Source organism: Dermacentor andersoni, chromosome 3, assembly GCF_023375885.2.
Source record: "Dermacentor andersoni chromosome 3, qqDerAnde1_hic_scaffold, whole genome shotgun sequence".
Lineage (NCBI taxonomy): Eukaryota > Metazoa > Arthropoda > Arachnida > Ixodida > Ixodidae > Dermacentor > Dermacentor andersoni.
The window spans coordinates 230543674-230565650 of record NC_092816.1 but is presented as its reverse complement, the minus strand read 5'-3'; the positions used below and the strand labels follow the sequence as shown (position 1 = coordinate 230565650).

At 46.5% G+C, this 21977-nt stretch overlaps 1 protein-coding gene across 1 annotated transcript in view; it reads left to right on the top strand.

Moving 5' to 3' along the window:
- Git (ARF GTPase-activating protein GIT1) overlaps nt 1-21977 on the top strand; it is a 306764-nt gene that overhangs the window by 187422 nt on the left and 97365 nt on the right. Inside the window, exons 10-11 of the mRNA XM_050183502.3 lie at nt 17405-17572; nt 19586-19688. Coding sequence (XP_050039459.2) covers nt 17405-17572; nt 19586-19688 — 271 coding nt within the window. The remainder of the gene's footprint in view (nt 1-17404; nt 17573-19585; nt 19689-21977) is intronic.

Below are 21977 nucleotides of genomic sequence, written 5' to 3'. Positions count from 1 at the left end.
TTTTTTTTGGTCATGGAAAACGAGTGCGCTTTACAATCAAGGTTTAAATTTTTTCTATGTTTTGGTCATGGAAAACGGGTGTGCGTTACGATCGAAGGTGCATTAGAATAGAGTAAATATGGTACTATGAACAAGTTTGCTTGTGCACTGAGCAGTACAAGTCATTTCCAACTTGTGCATTTGCCAACCTGTTGGCACAGGTCACGGCCTCTTATAGAAGCACCTACATTATGAAAACATCGCAACTTGTACAAGGCTTGCTACAACCAGTCCTTACTGTGCATTCTTTTCAATGATGCGAAGTAGGCAACACTCAGAAAACCAGATGCATGCTAAGTTGGAGTAGATCCTCGTGGTGGCTCTGTGCCACAGTCGACTCCTGCCTGATCTTACGATAGAGAATTGTTACCTTTTTTTTTTCCGGGTGTGGTCATTATAAAATTTCTGGTTTAGACCATAATTGTTGGGTGTAACAATGAGCAGCTGTGGCACTGTGAACTCCCGTGTGCGTTCAGTGGCAAAATAACTGCCTATTGTGGGTTTCCCATGCTGCATTATTGGTTGTAAAAATTAAATCTGGCTACAGGGTGCCTGCACTGAAAGGAAAAGGGAACACGAAATCTTCACACGCGTGTGCATGGCACTCGTGTGTGACATGTGCGGGCATCGCTAGCTTCTTACGCCTCTCCTCGATCTTCCTTCCACTTGTCTGAAACACGATTGCTAAGAAATATGGTGCTTTGGAAGAGGAGAATGAAAATGGCACAGAAATAATGGATGAGACCGCAGGGGGCTTTCCTGTTTTGTTTTTACAGCGAAGTTGTTTATGGCTAGGCTCTGGCGGATCTTGTCTCCATGGACATAGACCAACAATTTATACTCCTCTCCGCCGCCGACGCCTCTTTCCCAAGTTGTGTATACTCCTCGCCTTGAATGCCATCTCTCTCCCGACATTGCACAATATCGTGGCGCGCACTCTTCGGTGGCCACCTGCGTGGTGCACTAGAGCATGCACCGTGATTGGCATAGCTGTGCTATAATAAAACGTCATTGTCTCTATCCACCAATCCTGTGTAGCTTTCTTTGGTTCGCCAGAGACTTTGCCACGATCGGCAGTATGTGTGATGCGTGACAGCATCAAGTAGCTGCGGGTGCATTGCGGCAGTGTATCTCCTCCGAAGACAGATAAGATAGATAATGAAAAACTGTTCAATTCATTAAAGGTACCAGCAGTTATGGAGGCATTGCATAGTCAAGGAATACTGGAAGCAAGCATGAATGTCTTGTCAAATATCTATAAAGGTGCCACAGCTATCCTAATCTTCACAGGAGATTAAGAAAGGGGTCAGGCAGGGCAACACAGTCTCTTCGATGCTATTCATTGCATGCTTATTCATGCCAACTGTAGCAGAACTGAGACAAGACAGCTGCATTCGATGCAAATGAAAATTGAGATTCTTTTTATCTTTTTTATTGCTTTTACTGCATGCATCTTTGGTACCCGCAGTCTTCTTCTTCCTTGTCTTGTCCGCTCCCACAAGTTTCAGTAGCTTCCGGTGCACAAAAAGTTTCTTATTTATTTATTTATTTACAAATACTGCAATTCCGTTATGGGATTTTGGCAGGATGGGGATACATCATTATGCATGCAAATTAGCAGGGCAAACAAAAGAAAAATTACATGTGCACATACTAATAAAAAGACAATACAGATATCATGAAATAAAAGATATGTTTCGAGTACAGCTGAATCAATGCATCTACTGCAAGTGCAAATGTAACAGAGCGAAAAAGAAGAATAAAGAAATTACACAATGAGAGACATAAACAAATTCAGGGATGGCTGCAACGCCACATCGTTGGGCAGCTGATTCCATGCAGTTTCGACCCTGGGAAAAAAAATGAGTATTTAAAGCAATTTTTGTGGTTAGTGAAGGGGGTAATTGTTGGTGCGTGCTGGTTGTCTTGTAGTATAACCTGTTGAAAAGGAAATAAGCTCGGAACTATCTACGCTATAGTGTCCCTTGATGAGCTGAAACAAAAGTTTTTATCTGAGAATGCGATTCCTTTGTATCAGAGTTGGCAGATTGTCTCTGTTTAGCAAGGCTGTCATCGATGTGCACCCAAAGCTGTTATATATATAATGAACCGCCTGCTTTTGAATACCTTCTACTTTATCAATGTCTTTTTTAGTTAAAGGATACCAAATTATAGATGCATAATCTAGAAGTGGTAGCACAATTGCATCAAATGCAAGAAGGCGAACCTCAGGTGTTGTCAATCTCAAAGCCCGCCTGAGAAAGAAAAGCTTTTGATTGGCAGAATTAGAAATCCAAAGATATTTTATGTGCTCAACCTCAGATAGCAAGACATTACACACCGAGTACTGGAAGTGCAGATTGCTACGCTTGTGGTGAAATTTTCATAAATACAGTTTTGTCAAAATTGGTAGTCATTTGCCAATCACTACATCATTTCACAACTTTTTCAAGGGCTTCATTTAGTTGTAGCTATCGATTTCTGAATACATTACACAATCATCTGCATACAGTCTAATTTTCACAGGAATGTCATTAACAATATCATTAATAAAAACAAGAAACAAAAGTGGTCCGAGCACTGAACCCTGTGGAATGCCAGAGTCAATGGGAAGCCTCCAAGAGGCATGGTTTTTAAGTGAAACATATTGATATCGGTTTGAAAAATAGGCAGAAAGCCAAGTAACAGTTTTGGCATTATCCAGAGTAACATCAAGTTTGTGGAGTAGCCTTTTTTGTGGGAAACCTTGTCAAAGGCTTTCGCAAAATCCATGAAGATTGCATCAACCTGCTTACTTGAATTTATTGCCTTAGTGAAATCATGTACAGTAGTTACTAGTTGTGTGCATGTAGAGAAACCTTTTCTGAAGCCATGCTGATGGCATGATATTTTATTTTTTGAAAGGAACTCGGTAATATGGTTATGTATTATATGCTCCAGAAGTGTCATGATGTTGAAATCAAAGAAATAGGATGATAGTTCAAGACGTGCTGCTTATTACCATTTTTGAAGATAGGTTTCACTGCTGCCATTCTCCAGTCGATTGGAATCTTGCCTTCATTTAGTGATTTAGAAAACAGTACACTCAGATATTTAGAGACCCATGGCGCATGACGCTTTGAAAGTTCATTTGGCAAACCATCAGGATCGGGTGATTTCTTAATATTGTCACAAGCTGTCATGAACCACGCCTGCCGCGGAGACAACGAGAAGAAAGAAGAGAACGACATTGGCCAAGCTGCCGCGAGACCGCTCTTCAACAACCGCGCCTATCAACCAGATTCCTCTGGTTCTGCGTTAAACACCTCGTGTGTAACATTTGGTGGAGCTGTGTGGGGTACCTCCCACGACTTACAACGGAACCACCAGCACTAGAGCTACGCCGAAGCCGTCGCCTCGCCGGACTTTCGCCGTCGCGCTCAATCATGGCTACAGAGCAAAATACCCTCACCAGCAGTGCCTCGGCAAGCCCAGTCCCTATCCAGCACTACCGAGAGCCACGCACGTTCTCGGCGAAGGCAGAGGAAGATGTGGATGAGTGGCTAACCCATTACGAAAGGGTAAGCCAATACAATAACTGGAATGCTGCCAGTCAGCTTAGGAACGTTGTTTTCTTCTTGGCCGGCACGGCGCTGGTATGGTATGACAACCACGCGGACATGCTAACTACATGGACACGCTTCGTTGAGGAGATCAAAAAGTGTTTCGGTGACTCGGACGCAAAGAGGAAACGTGCGGAACTCACATTAGCCCAGAGAGCTCAGGTACCCGGCGAGACTTGCACTACCTATATCGAAGAAATTTTGAAGCTGTGCCGAACCGTGAACCCTCACATGACAGAGGAAGATAAAGTGGGACACGTGGTAAAAGGAATAGCGGAAGACGTGTACAACTTCCTCATTGGTAAAGAGAACTTGCACACTGTATCAGAACTGATACGGCACTGCCGTACGTTCGAGGCGCTGAAGACTCGCCGAATTACACCAAAGTTTGGACGGCTGGCCAATGTAACAACTGTAGCAAGTGTTGACACGAGTCCTCCGCTCCCAGACCTATCGTCCGCCATCCGCCAGATAGTCCGCGAGGAGCTACAGCGACATGACGAACAGGCACGTTATGCGGCGCCACGTTACAGCTCCTCCGTATTCCGAGACACTCTTTGGGAACCCCCTTCGGCTACTTGGAACCACTCGGTGAACGTCGCGGATCTTAACGGCTCCAGAGACGAACCGCATTACATTACGACCGAACCACCACGCAATGATTCGCCCCCTCAACGTTTTGATCCACGCCCACGCAACTTTCGTCCACGAAGACTCGCCGCTACCTACGACTTTCAAGGGGAAGAGCCTCGTTACCCTCAACCGATGTCTTCGGCAGAATACTTCAACCCGCATTCTGAACTTCGCCCTTCGCCAGTGTGTTACTGCTGCGGCATGCCTGGCCATATAGCTAGGTACTGTAGCCGACGCCGAGCATCGAACTACGGATCGTCAGCGCCCACTATGCGGTCTAGCGGTCGTACACTGCGCACTTAGTGGCCAGGAGACTCCACTTCAGGAAGCCACTTTCGAGAGGACCGATGCAGCGCCCAGGAGACCTACCTTGGAGAAGAAAGAACCCGGAACCGCTACCGCTCCCCTGCCTCCGACCGTACTCTGACGCCACCACCAGCCTTCCGAGCCTCCCGATCACCATCCCCTCGGCCGCGATTCACGTCACCATCGCCTCGGCGCCGTTTCGTGTCGCCCCCGCCGGGAAACTAGCCAGCGCGGCCGATGGAGGTGAGGTCGCTGGAAAATGTGTGCTGCCGACTCAACTGCCTCCAACTATTTTCATGCTAAAGAATAAGGTTCATGTACTGATTGATGGGGTCTCTACAATGGCTTTAGTCGACACGGGAGCAACTGTCTCGGTCATGAGTGTGGGGTTTAAAGGCCTTCTGGGACGCAAGGTTATGTTTCGTTGGGACCAGTGCACAAGTTTCCGTGGAGTCAGTGGTGAATCATTATACCCGGTTGGTGTGTGTAACGTGGATGTGTCATTGGGTGGGAAAGTTTTTAATGCAGAGTTTACTGTTCTTCCTCGCTCCTCGCATGACGTGATTCTGGGGATTGACTTTTTGCAATTGTGTGGTGCGAATGTTGACTGCCGGACGGGAGAACTCAGTGTCGACACCAGTGTTTCACCTGTGCTCTTTGAAGGTGAAGCTTGCCCGGAGAGTGTGCTGTGCGTGTCTGAGGATACAGTTGTGCCCGCCTTATCCGCGATGCGTGTTGCCGTCGCCTGTTCATCTCCGGCTCCTATCTCGTTCGACGCTGCAGTGGAACCTGTACATCGGAACTGCCTCGAGAAAAACGTGTTAGTTCCGCACTGCGTAGTCTCAGTTACCAATGGATGCGCGGGGCTGTGGGCGCTAAACTGTTCCACTGAAGCGGCAGTGCTACCTCAAGGCCTAAAGATTGCCACGTTTCAGGAAGACTCGCCCGTATCGGTGGCAGTACTTACAGAGCTCCCCGATGGAGGAGCAACCAGTGTCTCGAGCCTCGGGAGCTCGAAGATACTTTCCATGATTGACAAGTCACTCAGCGATCACGAGCGTCGAGTTTTGATGGCCCTGCTCACGAAACATACCTCGGTATTCGACTTTGCGCAGCACGAGGGCCCGCCATCAATTCCTGCGTCCAGAACTCGTCACCGCATCAACACAGGAGCCGCCCAGCCAATCCGACAAAAACCCTATCGTGTATCCCCGTCAGAACGCAAGATAATCAGTGATCAGGTCCAAGAAATGCTATGCAAAGGCGTCATTCGAGAATCATCTAGTCCTTGGGCAGCACCCGTGATATTGGTGAAGAAGAAAGACGGTACGTGGCGGTTCTGTGTTGATTACCGTCGCCTAAACGCCGTCACTAAGAAAGATGTATATCCGCTCCCACGAATTGACGACGCCATCGACTGTCTCTTTGCGGCATCTTACTTTTCCTCAATCGATTTACGGTCAGGTTACTGGCAAATTCCTATACACAAGGACGACAGAGAAAAGACAGCATTTGTAACACCCGACGGACTATTCGAGTTTAACGTGATGCCTTTCGGGTTGTGTAACGCACCTGCAACGTTCGAAAGGTTCATGGACACGATATTACGCGGCTTAAAATGGGAAGTTTGCATGTGCTACTTAGACGACGTTGTGATCTTCGGGCGAACGTTTAGTGAGCACAACAAACGTTTGGATTTAGTCTTGAACTGCTTGGAGAAAGCGGGCCTCGTGCTCAATTCAAAAAAATGCCGTTTTGGGGAACGACAAACTCTTGTGCTAGGCCATCTCGTCGCTAAAGAAGGCATCCGACCAGATCCACAAAAGACTGCGGCCGTAGAAGCATTTAGAGTACCCAACTCTGTCAAGCAGTTAAGAAGTTTCTTGGGCTTGTGCTCCTATTTTCGCCGATTCATTCCCCGGTTTGCTGACATGGCTCATCCCCTTACACGCCTTCTCCAAAAAGGCGTTCCCTTTGAGTGGACTGCAGATTGCGACTCATCGTTTCGCCAGCTCAAGTTCCTGTTGACATCCCAACCAATTCTTCGGCGCTTTGATCCTTCATCACCAACTGAAATTCACACCGATGCCAGTGGCGTAGGCATCGGTGCTGTGCTAGTTCAGCGTGTTGACGACAGTGAGCACGTGATCTCTTACGCTAGCCGGTCCTTGAGCCGCTCCGAGCGCAACTACACAGTCACCGAACAAGAGTGTCTGGCGGTCATCTTCGCCGTGCAACGGTTTCGTTCGTATCTCTATGGGCACCCCTTCACTGTGATAACAGATCATCATTCGCTATGCTGGCTTGTGAATCTGCGGGATCCCTCAGGACGACTAGCGCGCTGGGCCCTCCGTCTACAGGAATACGATTTCGTTATTTGCTACAAAAGTGGCCGGCGACATGCTGACGCTGATTGTCTCTCTCGGATGCCACTTCAAACAACTGAATGTGATGCGGACAATTTTGATGAATACATCGCTTTTGTGTCCTCGGAATTTCCGGATATGCGTACCGTCATATCCGAGCAGCACAAGGACGAGAGCTTACAACCGCTCTTCGCGGCAGCACAGGAGTCACCTGCAGGCAGTCGCTTTCGCCTACGTGATGGTGGCGCGCTGTATAAGAAGAGCTACTCGACCACCGGTGCACGCTACCTTTTAGTTGTCCCCAAGAACCTTCGCCACCAAGTATTACACGCCATGCACGATGACCCAACTTCCGGTCATCTTGGTTCCACACGTACACTCTACCGGGCTCAAGAACATTTTTACTGGCCTAAGATGCGGAAAGATATCGAACGGTACGTCGCCAGCTGCTCTCAATGCCAGCGCTACAAGCGTCCGCCACAAGCGCCACATGGCCTGCTTCAACCAGTTCCCCCTTCTAGCGTCCCCTTTGAGCAAGTTGGTATAGATCTTCTGGGCCCTTTCCCGCGATCCTCCAAGGGTAATCGTTGGGTTATCGTTTGCGTAGATCACCTGACCCGCTATTGTGAGACCGCCGCATTGCCATCGGCCACAGCTACAGAAGTTTCTATCTTCTTGCTGGCTAACGTTATACTCCGACATGGACCTCCTCGCATAGTAATCAGCGATCGTGGGCGACAGTTTACCGCGGACGTGGTTGAAGAAACCCTTCGTCTGTGTTCATGTAGCTTCCGCCATTCTACGCCCTACCATCCACAAACTAATGGTCTGGTCGAGCGCACAAACAGAACTCTTGCCAACATGCTATCCATGTACGTCGATTCAGCACACAAGAATTGGGACAGTATCTTGCCTTTCATTACCTATGCCTTCAATACCGCGAGACACGAGACCACTGGTTACTCACCATTTTTCCTTCTGTATGCTCGTCCGCCGCGCTACACCCTCGACACCATATTTCCCTACTTCGCTCATGACAACGAATCAATTGATCAGATCCTATGTCGAGCAGAAGAAGCGCGACGCCTCGCTAGGCTACGCACCCTAGCATCGCAGGACCGGTCCAAGATCCGCTATGACGGGCGTCACCGCCACGTTTCCTTCGATCCTGGGGACCTTGTGTGGCTCTGGACGCCGTTGCGGAAGCGTGGCTTGTGCCAGAAGTTTCTCGCCCACTACGTCGGCCCTTACGTTATTCTGGAGCGCCTCAGCGAAGTAAACTACCGCATTGCGCGTGTCACGAGCAGTGGACGACGCTCGGCCAAGGCTGAAGTGACGCACGTCGCGCGTCTGAGGCGTTACAACCCACGAGATGACTGACTCGCCCGGCGGGCTTCGTCTGCCAGCGGGGAAATGTCACAAGCTGTCATGAACCACGCCTGCCGCGGAGACAACGAGAAGAAAGAAGAGAACGACGTTGGCCAAGCTGCCGCGAGACCGCTCTTCAACAACCGCGCCTATCAACCAGATTCCTCTGGTTCTGCGTTAAACACCTCGTGTGTAACAATATCAAGGTTAAGGAGCATGCTAAGTGTTCCATTCTCATTAATAGTAACGTCAGACATAAGGGGGTATGAAGCGTGAAAGTATGGCAATGAACCATTGTCATGTGTAAACATAGATCTAAAGTGTAAGTTAAATGCATCTGCTATTACTGCACTATCATCACTCAAAACACCATTTACGACGAAAGCATCATTAATTTGCTTATTGGGAGAAATTAGTCTCCAGAACTTTTCAGGAGATGTTGAAATAAATTTAGGAAGTTCCTCCACAAAGTAACGTTGTGTGTCTGAAGAAACTTTCATTTTTAACTTGGAAGGGAGTTAGGAAATTTTAGTAAGGAAAGCGTCCGAGTCTCTCGTGGTACCTCTTTTTGTCTTCAGGCGCTTTAATTGTCTTCTTAATTGCAATGTTTTCTGAGAAATCCAAGGTGATTTGCCTTTTTATTTTCTTTAACCTGCAAGCAACAAAGCACTTTATGCAATCATTTACAAGATCTTTAAATTGATTCCACTGTGTATGAATGTCTGCACTGCTGCCCTGGAATGAGTCAAAACTAAACGGAAGCATGTCTAATATGATGACATCATCTGCGTGCAAGAAGTTGAGCACGGGAGTGACATCAATGTACTTGTTCACAGAGACGCCCAAAAGAGTCAACAACACAGCAGAATGATCAGAAATTTCAGGCAGTACTTCGCACTTTGATTGCCCCATAATAGATCCACTTAAGAAAAACAGATCAAGGATGGAGCAGCAGTTACCTCGTATTCTAGTGAAACTGTCAACTACTTGCCTTAAATCAAAAGAAAAAATCATGTCAAGCAACCCTTCTTGTAGCTTGTCATTAGAAACGTTTAGTGTGAAGGTTGACCAATCCACGTTTGGCATACTGAAGTCTCCGTCCAGAATTAATCGATCACCAGGCTTCACATGAACAATCAGGTAACTTTGCAAATGAGCAAAAAAATCAGGGGAGGAATTTGGTGGTTGGTAAAGTGCCCGCAATGCAGATCTGATTGCGCCATGATAAGCTTTACAGAATATGCCCTCAATGTTCAGTATACGCATCTGGCATTCTCAAAATTTTAAAACGCTCCTTGAACAGCAAAGCAACACCCCAACTTTGCTCCCTCGATCTTTCCTGTACACATTGTGCCCACGAGGAACAAATTCGTTATCTTTTATAGAATCATTTAACTATGTTTCCATGAGAATAATTATTTCAGGGTTATGGGTCACCAATATTCCCTCAAGTTCTGTGACTTTGTTAAAAACACTCCCGCAGTTCACATTAAGAATATTAATCTCCTGAGGCTTTTGTACAAAACGTCCATTTTGATTTTTCTTTCGTTGGACATGTGCACCTTTCTTTTCATCCCAGCCAAAGATTACACCGTCTATGCTTAGTTTATTGTGTGCAAGTTTGACTTTTGAGCCATTATTTCTTCCTAGAGTAGAACTGTTCCATAGCTTCTTTCGAAAACCTTGCGATATTGAAACAGCTGTACCCTTCAATTTGAATGCAGCCTTCAAAATTGACATTTTTTCACGATAGTCGAGCGACCCAAGCACGACCGGTCGTGCATGGCTAACATTTCTGTTTCGAATTCTTTGGAATTTTTCTATATTTTCCACATAAATACCCAATTTGCTGTAAAACAAATCTTTTACTCTCTCTTCAAGATCCTGAGAAGATTCATTGCTTGGTTCGTCAAGACTGTAAATGATCAAGTTGTTTCTTCGACTAGGATTTTCTGAGTCATCTTGTTTTTCAACAATGGAGGCTAGATCTGCTCTAACAGTAGACATCGCAGTCTCCATATCCTGGACCCGCTTAGTAAAAAAATTAAATTATGGGGTTTTACGTGCCAAAACCGCTTCCTGATTATGAGGCACACCGTAGTGGAGGACTGGAAATTTCGACCACCTGGGGTTCTTTAATGTGCACCTAAAGCTAAGTACACGGGTGTTTTCGCATTTTGCCTCCATCGAAATGCGGCCGCCGTGGCCGGGATTTGATCCCGCGACCTCGTGATCAGCAGCCCAACACCATAGCCACTGAACAACCACGGCGAGTACGCGCTTAGTAACTACATGTAAGTTGCTCAGTTGAGGCTCTAAATCATCAACACGAACAGTTAATGAACTGACTTGCCTGCCAATCTCTTTCTGAGATGCCTGTACATCTGGTAGAGCTGTTTACAATGAATTTTGACTGGCAACAAGTTCCATCAATATTTGCTTCTCGGTAGGGCCAGGGTTGGCCTCAACTTCACCACAAAGCAAAAGATTTACAGGAATATTTTTAAGTCAGGCAAGAAGGCATTCAAGACACAGTAGACAAGGCAGCAGCAGTAAAAACCTATTATCGCTACTGTCACGTGGTAGTGACGGTGAAGAAAACAGCAATACGGTGGAATACAAAACTAGCTTTTATTGGGCGAACCTGTGCCCACAAAAACAGGCTACACTTATAGCACAACGATAGCGGCGAACACGGTCGGCGATCGTCGGAAATCTGATCAGCGGGTCAAGCGCGTTGGCTTTTAAAGAACAGTCGTCGAATGTTCCAGACTAATCGTTCGGACCCCCGTGTCTTCCACAAAGTTCTACACCATTCGCGTCAGGTGATGAAATCAGATAACATAAGGTTCGGCTACAACAGACAGCGGATAGAAGCATCGATAACTTTCCAGAAACTTCGGATACGTGCAGGTGGCGTCCCACGCTGTGCGATTACATTTGTTAGGCGGCAAAACGTGGTTGCCTGATAAAGACAAGTACACGTGTCACTACGATAGCAGGCCGTCGGCAAATATCTACTGACCTGGAATACGTAGAAAAAGGGGCTCCTGAGCATGTTGCCCATTTCGCTGCTGCGTTTCCCAAAATTGCAGGAGTTCTGAGAGGTATCGTCTACGCAGTATTAGAATTCTGAAGTTTTACCCAACGTTACTAGACTAGCTTCAGTTGTAAAACTCCCTGCCCGCGCGCTTACAGCCGCTGTCGCCACTTCTGTGACAGCCGCCACATGGCAACGCTGTTCCATCGGGCTCCACTGCAGACGCGTCGTCACAGCCTTGAGCTCGTGCGGACGGGCATTTTGCGCATGCTTCACGCTCGCTGGCGTTCTCCCTTGTCCGAATTAGTGATACCACGAGAAAGCGGTATCCTACTACAGCAATAAGATTTATCGCGCCAGTTCGTTGTTGCTAAAAGAAAGGTAAACTGCACGAAAGGAAGAAACGAATACAGCGAAGCGCAGAAGCTGCGTTTCTAAATGTCGTGTTTCTTCCTGTCTTATTAACGTTTTGCGCAGTTTAGGCTCACGAGCCTGAATATCTGGCCAAAATGCGTGATTGTAGGATGATCATCATCCCCACCGAAGCTTCTCACCACGCCAAAGAAGCGCTACAAAAAGAAAGATGAGGTCGGTCTTTGTACACACAAGCCACAAAAAAAAAGAAGGAAAGAAAGAAGTCGGATTTTTCATTCCATGAAGATGGTTAATCAGCGAAGCTGAAACGTTCGGCCCCTGTGTTTATCACTGGGTTAATCCCGAGGGTTCATTAAAGTATTTATCAGTTATGAGGTTACACACACAATCGGCTGCGATGGAGAGAACGACGTCACTGACGGTATGCCCGCAGTCCGCAGTTGTCGCTTGCGTTCAATGTCTCAAGCTTGCTCGGCGGCGTGGTTAGCAGCCTTCACCTGCGATTTGCCGCTTGTGATTCTTCAAAATTAAATTTCTTCAAAATTAGATCTTTCCGTTACGTAAGACCATGAGTGGCTCATACTCCCTTAAGCAGTGGCTCATACCCCCGTAAACGCGGCCTCCCCATTATACCATTACGATGACAGAAGTGAAGTGAAATTCTACTCCGGAAAGATGAACGGCCACGCAGCCAGCTGTGGAAGACGACAAACGCGGGAGCAGTGGCACTAGTGCATGCCGTTGATTTTGCAGAGAGTTCCCGGTCGGCACGAGGAATCGCTCTGTTTCACGCCGAGCGAAGCGTTGCATTGCTGGGAGCACAGAAAAAGTGGTGCACCGAACTGTCGACATCGCTCCGATAGCGGCCTATGCAGCCAGGTACACAGCATGTCAGCATCGTCTGCTGATATTCTTAAGAAACTCAGCCAAGGCTATAGTTCCACGGATGACATGCTTGCTGAAATTCGCTGTCAACAACGAACCACAGAATACACCAACGCTGCACCGCGTGCTTAGTCCGGCACACCCGCATAGCCGGCTAGTGAGGAAGTGAAGCCAGGCGCGACTGCAGTGCCACGAAGGCGCGGGCAGGTGGCGGTTCCGCGCAACGGCGCCGAGTTTTAAAACTGAAGCTAGTCTAGTAACGTTGGTTTTACCCTTCTTCGGGAAAGATTAGTGTATATATTTTGCAATAGCAACAAGAATGTGCATCAATAGCAACAAGAATATATTTTGCAATAGCAACAAGAATGTGCAGAAACTTTCAACTTCGTTTCTCTCTTTTCTTCAATCTCTGGCTGTTTTACTGCTTGTGCAAAAAATTCTTGTACTTAAGTCAACTCAATCGTGGCCAAATTTTGCTTGAACATGCATAAGGATTTTCAGTATTTAAGTATTTAAGCTTTATTTTAGTATAGTATTCAACGATTTTCGTTGTGTGCAACACAGGAAACCAGTCACCAGTGTTCTCGATAAAAGTAGTCAAGATCAAACATTTTTTCTTTAATAATAGATTGGAAAGAACGTTATTTGGGAGCTTACTTGCAATGTATGGTCCATAAGGAGCAGTGTAGGCTATCTTATAACAACCTCCTAGGCCTATGTGAACCCCAAACCTTGCACAAGAAACCATACCATTCCTGCTTACTGGGAGCACAGAAATATACCCAGGTAAAATATAGAGAAACAAAAACATATTCGATAATAAGATAATAAACTCTATCTTCTGCATATATTTCATCTAGCTAACAGTATTAGCAACACTGGATCTCAGAGGCACATCTCCACTTGAAGACAATACAGTGTGTTATTTGATGTGCTATTTGAAATATTTTTACTTGGACCACCTCAGTGTTCAATCGGAAATTAAACATGCTCTAAAACTGAGCTTTTTGCAAGTTCATTGCCATCTGTGTGCACTACTGTGCAATGTAAATAGAACCTCGTTGATACGTTCCTGTTACATACATCTTCCCGGCGCCAGTGTTTGGTAGCGAAAACACGCTACGCTAATTTTTTATCTGTTTCAATGTTCAGTATGCCACCAAAGTGCGATCATATGATACGTTTTCTGGCTGCTAGATCCTATGTAAACGTGAAAATGTGCCAGGCGTATGCGATTGAGGACAGCCTATAGCTGCCCACTGTGGCAGCTTCACTGCAATACTTGCCCGCCCTTCTCACGTGAAAACGCCGGTGCGCTCACGGTTTTTCATTTTGGTAGCGGCAAATCTTCTCTGGGGTCACCGCATGCGGAATTCACAGCTATCATCACCTGTCATATTGTGATATGCATCTTCACCTGCCTGTTTCAGAGCGCATGCTGCCGTCGGAAGCGTAGCGCATGCTTTTAATAAGCAATAACCGAAATGCGCCTCTGTTCCTTGCTGCAGACTGCAGTCTCATATGTTTTGTGGATGCTAGATCCTATGTGAACAAGGTGCGAGGCATGCACGATCGAGAGCAACATATAGCCGCCAGTCTCATGTGAGAACAACGGCGCGTGCAGTTTCTTATCCCGGAACCAGCCAGTCCCCGCCCGGGTCATCACACGTCTCATTCACAGCTATCGTCGCCAAACTTATTGCGATAAGCATCTTCACCTATCTGTTTTACAGTGCGTGATGTATAGTGCCACTGGTAGCATACTGCATGCTTTTGGTAGGCAATAATCCAAACGGGTCATCGTTCCCTGCTGCAGGCAGGGCAATGTGGGCATCACATTTCGCTTCAACAGCATCCAGCGTCACCCATCAGCTCAATTTTGTTTGTTTCCCATCACCCTCTTTAAACACCACATAATAGGAAAACAAAACGCGCTTCAGGGGCTGCCGGAGCACCACCAGCTCGATGCGCGTCCGTCGGCATCTCATGCCACAAGGCTCTGCGCGAGGCTTCACATTACGTAGATGTCAACAGAAGTTGAATCTGCCAATGTTTTAGTTACTTTTTGTTTACTTATTTTACTTTGTTATTTTTAGTTACTTACGTTTACCCGGTTTGTGCATTTTTCTCGCTTTTTTTTCCCAACACATATGAACAAGGTTTTACTGTATATCCTTGTAAGAACATTTATTGCACACAGTACGGGTCTTTATGTAAAACCTGTTTATTAAGCTCTTGTTGCGCTGTGCCGTTGCATCCTACGTTACCAAACGTTATCAAACTGTGGCATTAGGAGAGAAAAACACACGGTCATTGTGTGTGGGTCATCGGGTTTTGTTTCCTTCTCACAGATTTTCTCGTACGTGTTATTTTAGCTATGATCTTGTGGCTTGCTGCAAAATATTTCTTTTGTGTAGACTTTGTCATGCATTACAACTAGCTGTGATATCTTCAAAAACATTAATAAAGCAGTGGAATTGATTTTAGTTTGATGAAGAATAAGATTTTCTCCTTTCTTTTGACTCGCACCGTTTGTAATACAGTCGACTCCCGTTGATGCAACCCTTGCGAGACCTCAAATTTTCGTTGAATTATCCAAAAGATCGAATCAATAAACTGCAGCAAATTGAACAGATTTTGTCACAAATTTAGGTGCTCTAGAAACAGACAGGAGACAACATGTACATGGTAGTAAAAAAAATAACAAAAACATTTGTACACAAAAAAACAACAAAGATATGCTACAAAAAATAACTATATATACACCTGCTAGTACCCTATCCTCGCTACTTATGCACAGTAAACCAACGCCCGAGCTATAGTGTCTCAGTTCACAATATGCTAAAGAACCCAATATAACCATCGTGACATGGCAGTCGCCAGTCCAATGTGTCACAAGATGCAGCTATTGCGACTCCACCGTGATGCAGGCGTCAACTTTCGTCACTGTCAGTTGACAGTGTGGTTCCCGCAGTGGCGGCAATGCATCTGTTACCCATGTGGCACAGGGCATGGTTGTAGTCGATAGTCTACCTGGTCGCTGACATGACCAGGCGGTTGCCTCCGTGGCACTAGACGGTGACAGGTGGTGGCTTCACGGTGCTGGACTGAGGCCATGGAGCACTGCCACAGCACCGTAGCTGGGGCACAGCAGCTGCAGCTGTCACTGGCCAGCTCTTGCAAGGCCCCTCTCTGGTCCGTATCTTTGACGAATCTCGATCACGTCACCAGAGCACAGCTTGCACCAGTCCATGCCCACGTCAGCAATGCCAACTCATTTCTCTTCTTTTTCCCTCTTTCCTCGAGCTTCAGGTTACGTGATGTTTGTCTTCCTTTTTGTTCGCATTCACACATTCCTTCTTTTTGCCAACTGGCATTGTCACCTTCTTCACACCAGATGCACGTGGCTTGCCTGTTACTCATGACACGGATTCAAATCTTTTTTAGTGTGTTTGCTTTCTTAGAATACTTCACATACTTTTTGAAGGCTATGTCTGTGTCTATGTATGTTTCTATCTAACCATTGTTCCTGTCTACCTGGGTCACTGGGTAGTCTGTGGTTGAATGGGTGTCGCTTCGGTATGTGTGCCCTACGATGACGAAAAAGATCCCTAAACTTCTCTGATGCTATGCGGAATCGAACCCGCATCACAAGGGTTCCACAAGGACAGCGATTTGACGCATTTGCGGGCTGCTCGACATGCGCACTAGGTATGTGCTTCTTTTTCAGTAAACGCCTTTCACGCCAATGCTTTAGGGAGCTGGGCAATGAATCCACTGGGTGTGTGCCACTCTTCAATGAACGTCTCATCAGCTTGGGTCACTGAGTATGTGCCTCTGAGTGTGCAGCAAGTGAGGGAACAATTCTTTCGCAGGCACTGGCACGCCACGCTTCCCATCTTGGAGGCCACACGCAGACTTCTTGGCAGCGCCACTAGATGGCAAAGCGTGTCCAGAAAGAAGTTCAAGAGAGGAGCCCAGTTGTCACAAGACATGTTTCTCAGCTTTCACACACACCTGTGCGCCATGCATATCGAATTCCACCCCAGCCTTTGCGGTGACAGTGCTAGATGGCACTGAGTGTTCTTAGAGAAGCGCGGAGGAGGAGTCCCGCGCCAGTACATGCCTCTTACACAACTTGTTTTGAGGGTGGCAATATGTTATGATGCTATATTGATTCAATGCTAATGCATTACCGTCAACAGTCATCATAAGATAGGTTCTGCCATAATTTTTTCGTTGCTTGAAGTAGTCTGTTGCTATCGACAGACTAGTATACTGTTAAAGCCGGTATCATTGTAAATGGGTTCAACTGTGGAAGGCCCTTCAGAAGGTGGGGAGAGGCATTTGATATAGCACAGATAGAGGAGCAGTGTGGACAGCTGTCGTGTTTTCTTCAGACAGATAGGGTGACAGAATTATTGCAAGCGTTTGTCAGAAAGAAAGCATCGGCTTGTGTTAGTGGCACATCAATATGTTGTTTTCTTTGGAAATCTGCCTTTTTGAGAGGCAGATTTGATGAGGCTGTGTTTCTGCATCACTCATCTTCTGCGCTGAACATGCATGGACGTTTTCTTTATTTTTGTATCTGTCTACTAATCAACAGTTGGTAGTTGGCCATTCTCTGTCTCTCTCTTTCTTCCTGTTCGCCTGCTTCATGTTCTACTACTTTGCACAATAATGATATGTTTAGTAAGCCCAAGCGCCAACTTGCCCCCAATAAAGTTCCTTTGCAGTTAGATAGAAGTGCCATTAAGGTGGTGGTACTGAGGTCATCATGGGCATTGCAGTTGCCGGAGCGGCTATTTGTGGAGCTTGCACGAGACCTGTATGATGAGGTGGACCGGCGAGAGTGCGAGGCTGTGTGGCTCGGGGGTGGGGCCAGCCTGGTTGGGGCCGACCGACAGGCTGTGCCCTTTTTGCCTGTCAGTCCCGAGCTGTCCTCCACCAGAAACCAGGTCAGTGCTGCAATCTCTTGGCTTCCTTGTAGCATTGAGGCCCTGAAGATAATGGCAAGTGGCCCACACACATGCCCGCTTCTTGCTCTGCTCCCTTCAAAGCCTTACCAACCAGCTCGGATGTTAGTGCCCCACAAACTGAAGAATTGGTATCCTCCCTCATATTTGTGCAAAGGATAGTCTCAGTACCTGACAGATGAGGCCTGCAGAAAGGTGCCGTTGTATGCAGTGTCAAGGAGCAACCTTGCTGTGCAGTTCCATACCTTGATGCAGTCTCAACAGAGCCACACCTAATGTGGTCTGTTACAACACAACTGCTTTGGTTTAAGTGAGGACCACAACAACTCTTTTTCTAATAAACAATTACTATACAAAGATAAATGTACAGAGGAAGCCATTTGAGGTAATGGAGGTTTGTAAATTTAGTAGAATTTCATACTGCAGACCTTCATTTTAATCTGGTTGCCAGGACAAAAAGGCATAAACACCACAAAAAAAAAAGAACAGAGCCACGGTATATAGTGATATGTGCTCTGATACCATTCCTAAAACAGATGCTCAAGTAAAGAACGTCATTCTGATAAAGTTGGTCTAGCTTGTACTGTGAAATAAATGAGTGAATGAAAGAATTAAGTTAAATTTAGAGCTTAGGTTTCTAAATTTAACAATGTTTTAAAAGCTCCAAAGTGTCACAAAGCTAGTGTTTTCATGCATCCTCAAAGAGACATGTCTTATCAAGTTAGAGGATAGTCAGTGGGAATGACTTTGCTGTCAAGACAGTGCAGTCACAATTGACCGGGGAGGTGATTGCAGCAGATGCAATGCAGTTAGTGGCTCATGTAATGTGATATCTGTCATTTGCCCATAAAAGTGCAGTGCTGTTATGCATAAAAAAGTTGCAACCTAGGAATACGGCAAACCAGGGCAATTACATATTACCCTGCACAGTCTCGACAGCAAAGTCTGCACTGGCATTGACCATTCTATAACTTTACAGACATGTCCTTTTGAGGACGAGTGACAACACCAGCTCCATGTGCACTTTGGTGTTCTTTACAACTTGTTTAAATTGAGAAAAATTGGAAACTTAAACCCTAAGAATTGCTGTCTACACAGAAAAGAGAACTGCCTGCATAGCACCATTTGTAACTTGAATGCTTACTGCATTCTGCAGGCCTGTATGTCTGGCACAGCAGAAGTCTGACTAGTGGTACGCTGTCACCAGTATCAAAAGGGCTTAGCCACGAAGAGCTGCCAATTGACTAGGCTGTAGTGGATGGTGGCAACAGAACATCTGCTTCTCGACAAGCTTTCCCAGAAGTAGCAGTACTTTTGGGAATAGAAGATCGAGTGGCCAAGGCAGCCTGCCATGTCTTTTAACCGTGGTGGTGGTAGAATGCACTAAACAGTGGTTATACACCTTGTTCAGCAAAAAGAAGGAAAGGGTGGGGCTTGCATACGCTATGGCTTGTTTAGTGAAATGCAAAAGGATAGAAAGTTTGGCGAGTTGGTACGGTAACATGATCTTGGAACAGCACATGTGTTAATCTAAAGTAGTGCCTTTTTATCATTCTTTTTTTGGCTTCCCTACCTCTTGATATGTTTAACTGATGTCTTTAGACCTTGTCATGTTCATATGCTGTGGTATTTGCAATCACCTATATATATGTTGTTCGTTTCAATAAAAATTTAGTTGAGAGTTTGCGCTCGTCCTGTCTGCTTCTAGTCTGTGTCCTTGTCACTTCGCGCTAAAATCCAAGATCATGTTCAATGAAGGCTTAATGCTTTTGATTAAATGTGCCATTCCCTGGTGTTGCTGTGAAGTATAAGGTGGGTGGTTTCATCGAAATGACGCAGGGCTGGGCTTGTTGTGATGTAAGGATGTGCGTTAGACTTTGTAAGGGACAGTCGTCGGGCCACACAAAGGACAGCTGCAATGGTCGCATGCGAGTTGACAGAATCATGAGGCTAGACCGAGGGATGTGTGGCATTGCCCTCTCACCACCCATGCAGGCACGCCAGAAACTTGCGCGGCTGACTGCTAGGGAGTTTGCCACCCTGCTCATTGACGTCCTGTCGGAGGCCAAGCGACGACACCTGGGTGCCAAGCAGTCTGGTTTGTGACATTCTTTGCTTCTTGTCACTGTCTTTATACAATGGCATCTCCTGTCTTTTACACCTGGAGATCTCACAAGAGTTAAAGCTCCTAATTTAATATTAGTGACTTTGAAAGACATTGAAGTAAAACGTGAATAGCCGATAAGCTTTACATTCAAGAAAGAAACATTTACCTTGAGCAAAAACTTCTCTTGTCTGTGTGTGTGTGCGCGCGCGCATGCGTGCGTGCGTGCGTGCGTATGTGGCGTTGAGAATTTATGGAAAAGTGAAGCGTGACCTTAGAATTCCTGTACATGGAGCACCCGATGATTCCTGGGATTAAGGCAGATTATTGATCAAAAAAGCAATACCTGCGTCAGGTTAAAAAGTTGGGCAGAATTTATTCTGAGATTTGTAGTGAACAAAGCTGAGTGAAAATTGGGACAAATACAAGACTAGGTTGGATAGTACTGCATAGTCTCCAAGCTTGTGTTTGGCCGTACTTCAGATTTGCATTTAAAGGGGGGACACATGTTGTGGCGACCAAAAATCTCGAAAGAAACTCAATTTTTTTATTGCATTTTTGGAATGTACAGCTATTGTTGCATCTACATTGTTAATTTCATACCGCTAACATCAGTATTTTAGCTGCTGTGACGCCTTATACGACATGTACTAGCTGAATTTCAGGCGGAACTTGCGCTAAAACAGCACATTTTCCGGAACGCGCGCGTACTCTTCCACATGTGCTAGCGCGGACATCTTCGTCTCATTTGAAATAGGCGACTTTTCCCTTCAAACTCCCGCCAGAATGGGCCCCATTCAGCCATTGGCGACTTAGAAAATGCGCGGCAAAAAAGAAGGTACTAGAACGCCCTCCTGTTCGTCACTCAGTGCACATGACTTGAGCTTGCCTCCCGATTGGCGGAACTGCGTGGCCATCGTCTGCTCCACGCTTGGAGCCGTGCATTGAGGTGCGCCATCTTGCCCCAGTGTCAACGCGATGTCTGAAACGGAGCGCAAATTTCGAATGCGGCACAAGTTTGGTGCGAAAAAAGTGTGACGGACGCTCATCGAAAACTTCAAAAAACGCTGCTCAACACTGCAAAACGCCCAGGACGCCACAACCTCAGTGTCTGATGCCGAAATCATCGATGCAGCAATGGCAGGCCTAACAGCCGCATCGGCTGCTGCAGATACTGTGACAAGTTCGTCTGCCGCGGACTCTTCGACCAGCGCTCACGTATGGCAAGATATGATCTACTGGCAACCCTCCGAGCTGGAGGAGAAGGAAGCGAAAGCCGAAGCAAAGCTATCGAAGTTGTCTTCCGCTCCAGCGACAGTGACAGTACCGACGATGCACTTCGCCCACCTGATGAGACTACTTTTACGATAGTGGATTTGAGTGCCGTGAACACTTTATTAACGTTTGCAAACTGCAACAACTGCAATGGTGCCTTAGAAATCGTCCGAGACAAGCGGGAATACAGACTGGCTGTGAAGCTGCGTTTTATGTGTGCAAACTGTGGAGAGATTGCGTCGGTGTGGAGCTCACTCCGCATCCACAGTGCTAAACGAATGAAACCCTTTGCTGTGAATGTTTTGGCTACGCATGCCATGCAAGCAACGGGGAACCGACAGACCACGTTCAATGACATTTTCTCGTTGATGGGCATCAGTTGTCGGGCTCTTCCCACGAAAACGTGGCAGAGCTACGTGAAGACAAAGTTGACGCCAGTGGCCGATCGCGCGGTGCGTAATCTGATGGGCGACTGCACGCAGTCGGTTCACGAACTTTACGACGAACTGAACGTGGGTCACACGGGAAACATCGTGGTGTCGTATGACGGGTCATGGATGACCCGCGGTCATACGTCCCATATTGGTCCTGGCATCGTGATCGAGTTGTTCAGCGGACTTGTGCTCGGCTTTGTTGTATTGAGCAATTTCTGTGCTGGGTGCGAGTTGGAGCCTAAGGAGAGTGACCCTTCCTATGGAGTCTGGAAGAATGGCCACAAGTGTCAGAAGAACACTAATAAGAAAGCTGGGGAGATGGAGATGGAACCTGCCCTCATCCTCTTCAAGCGATCATTGGATCGGCACAATCTGCGGTATACAATGGTACTTAATGACGGGGACAGCCGCAGTTATCGTGCTTTACAAGATGATGAAGTGTATGGGTATATCCCAATTGAAAAAGAGGACTGCGTGAATCGTGTGGCAAAACACAGAGGCCCTGGACATGAGTGTCTTGGCGAAAAGAGCCGCTTGACAGCAGACTTGATCTCCAAGTTAGCCTCATACTATG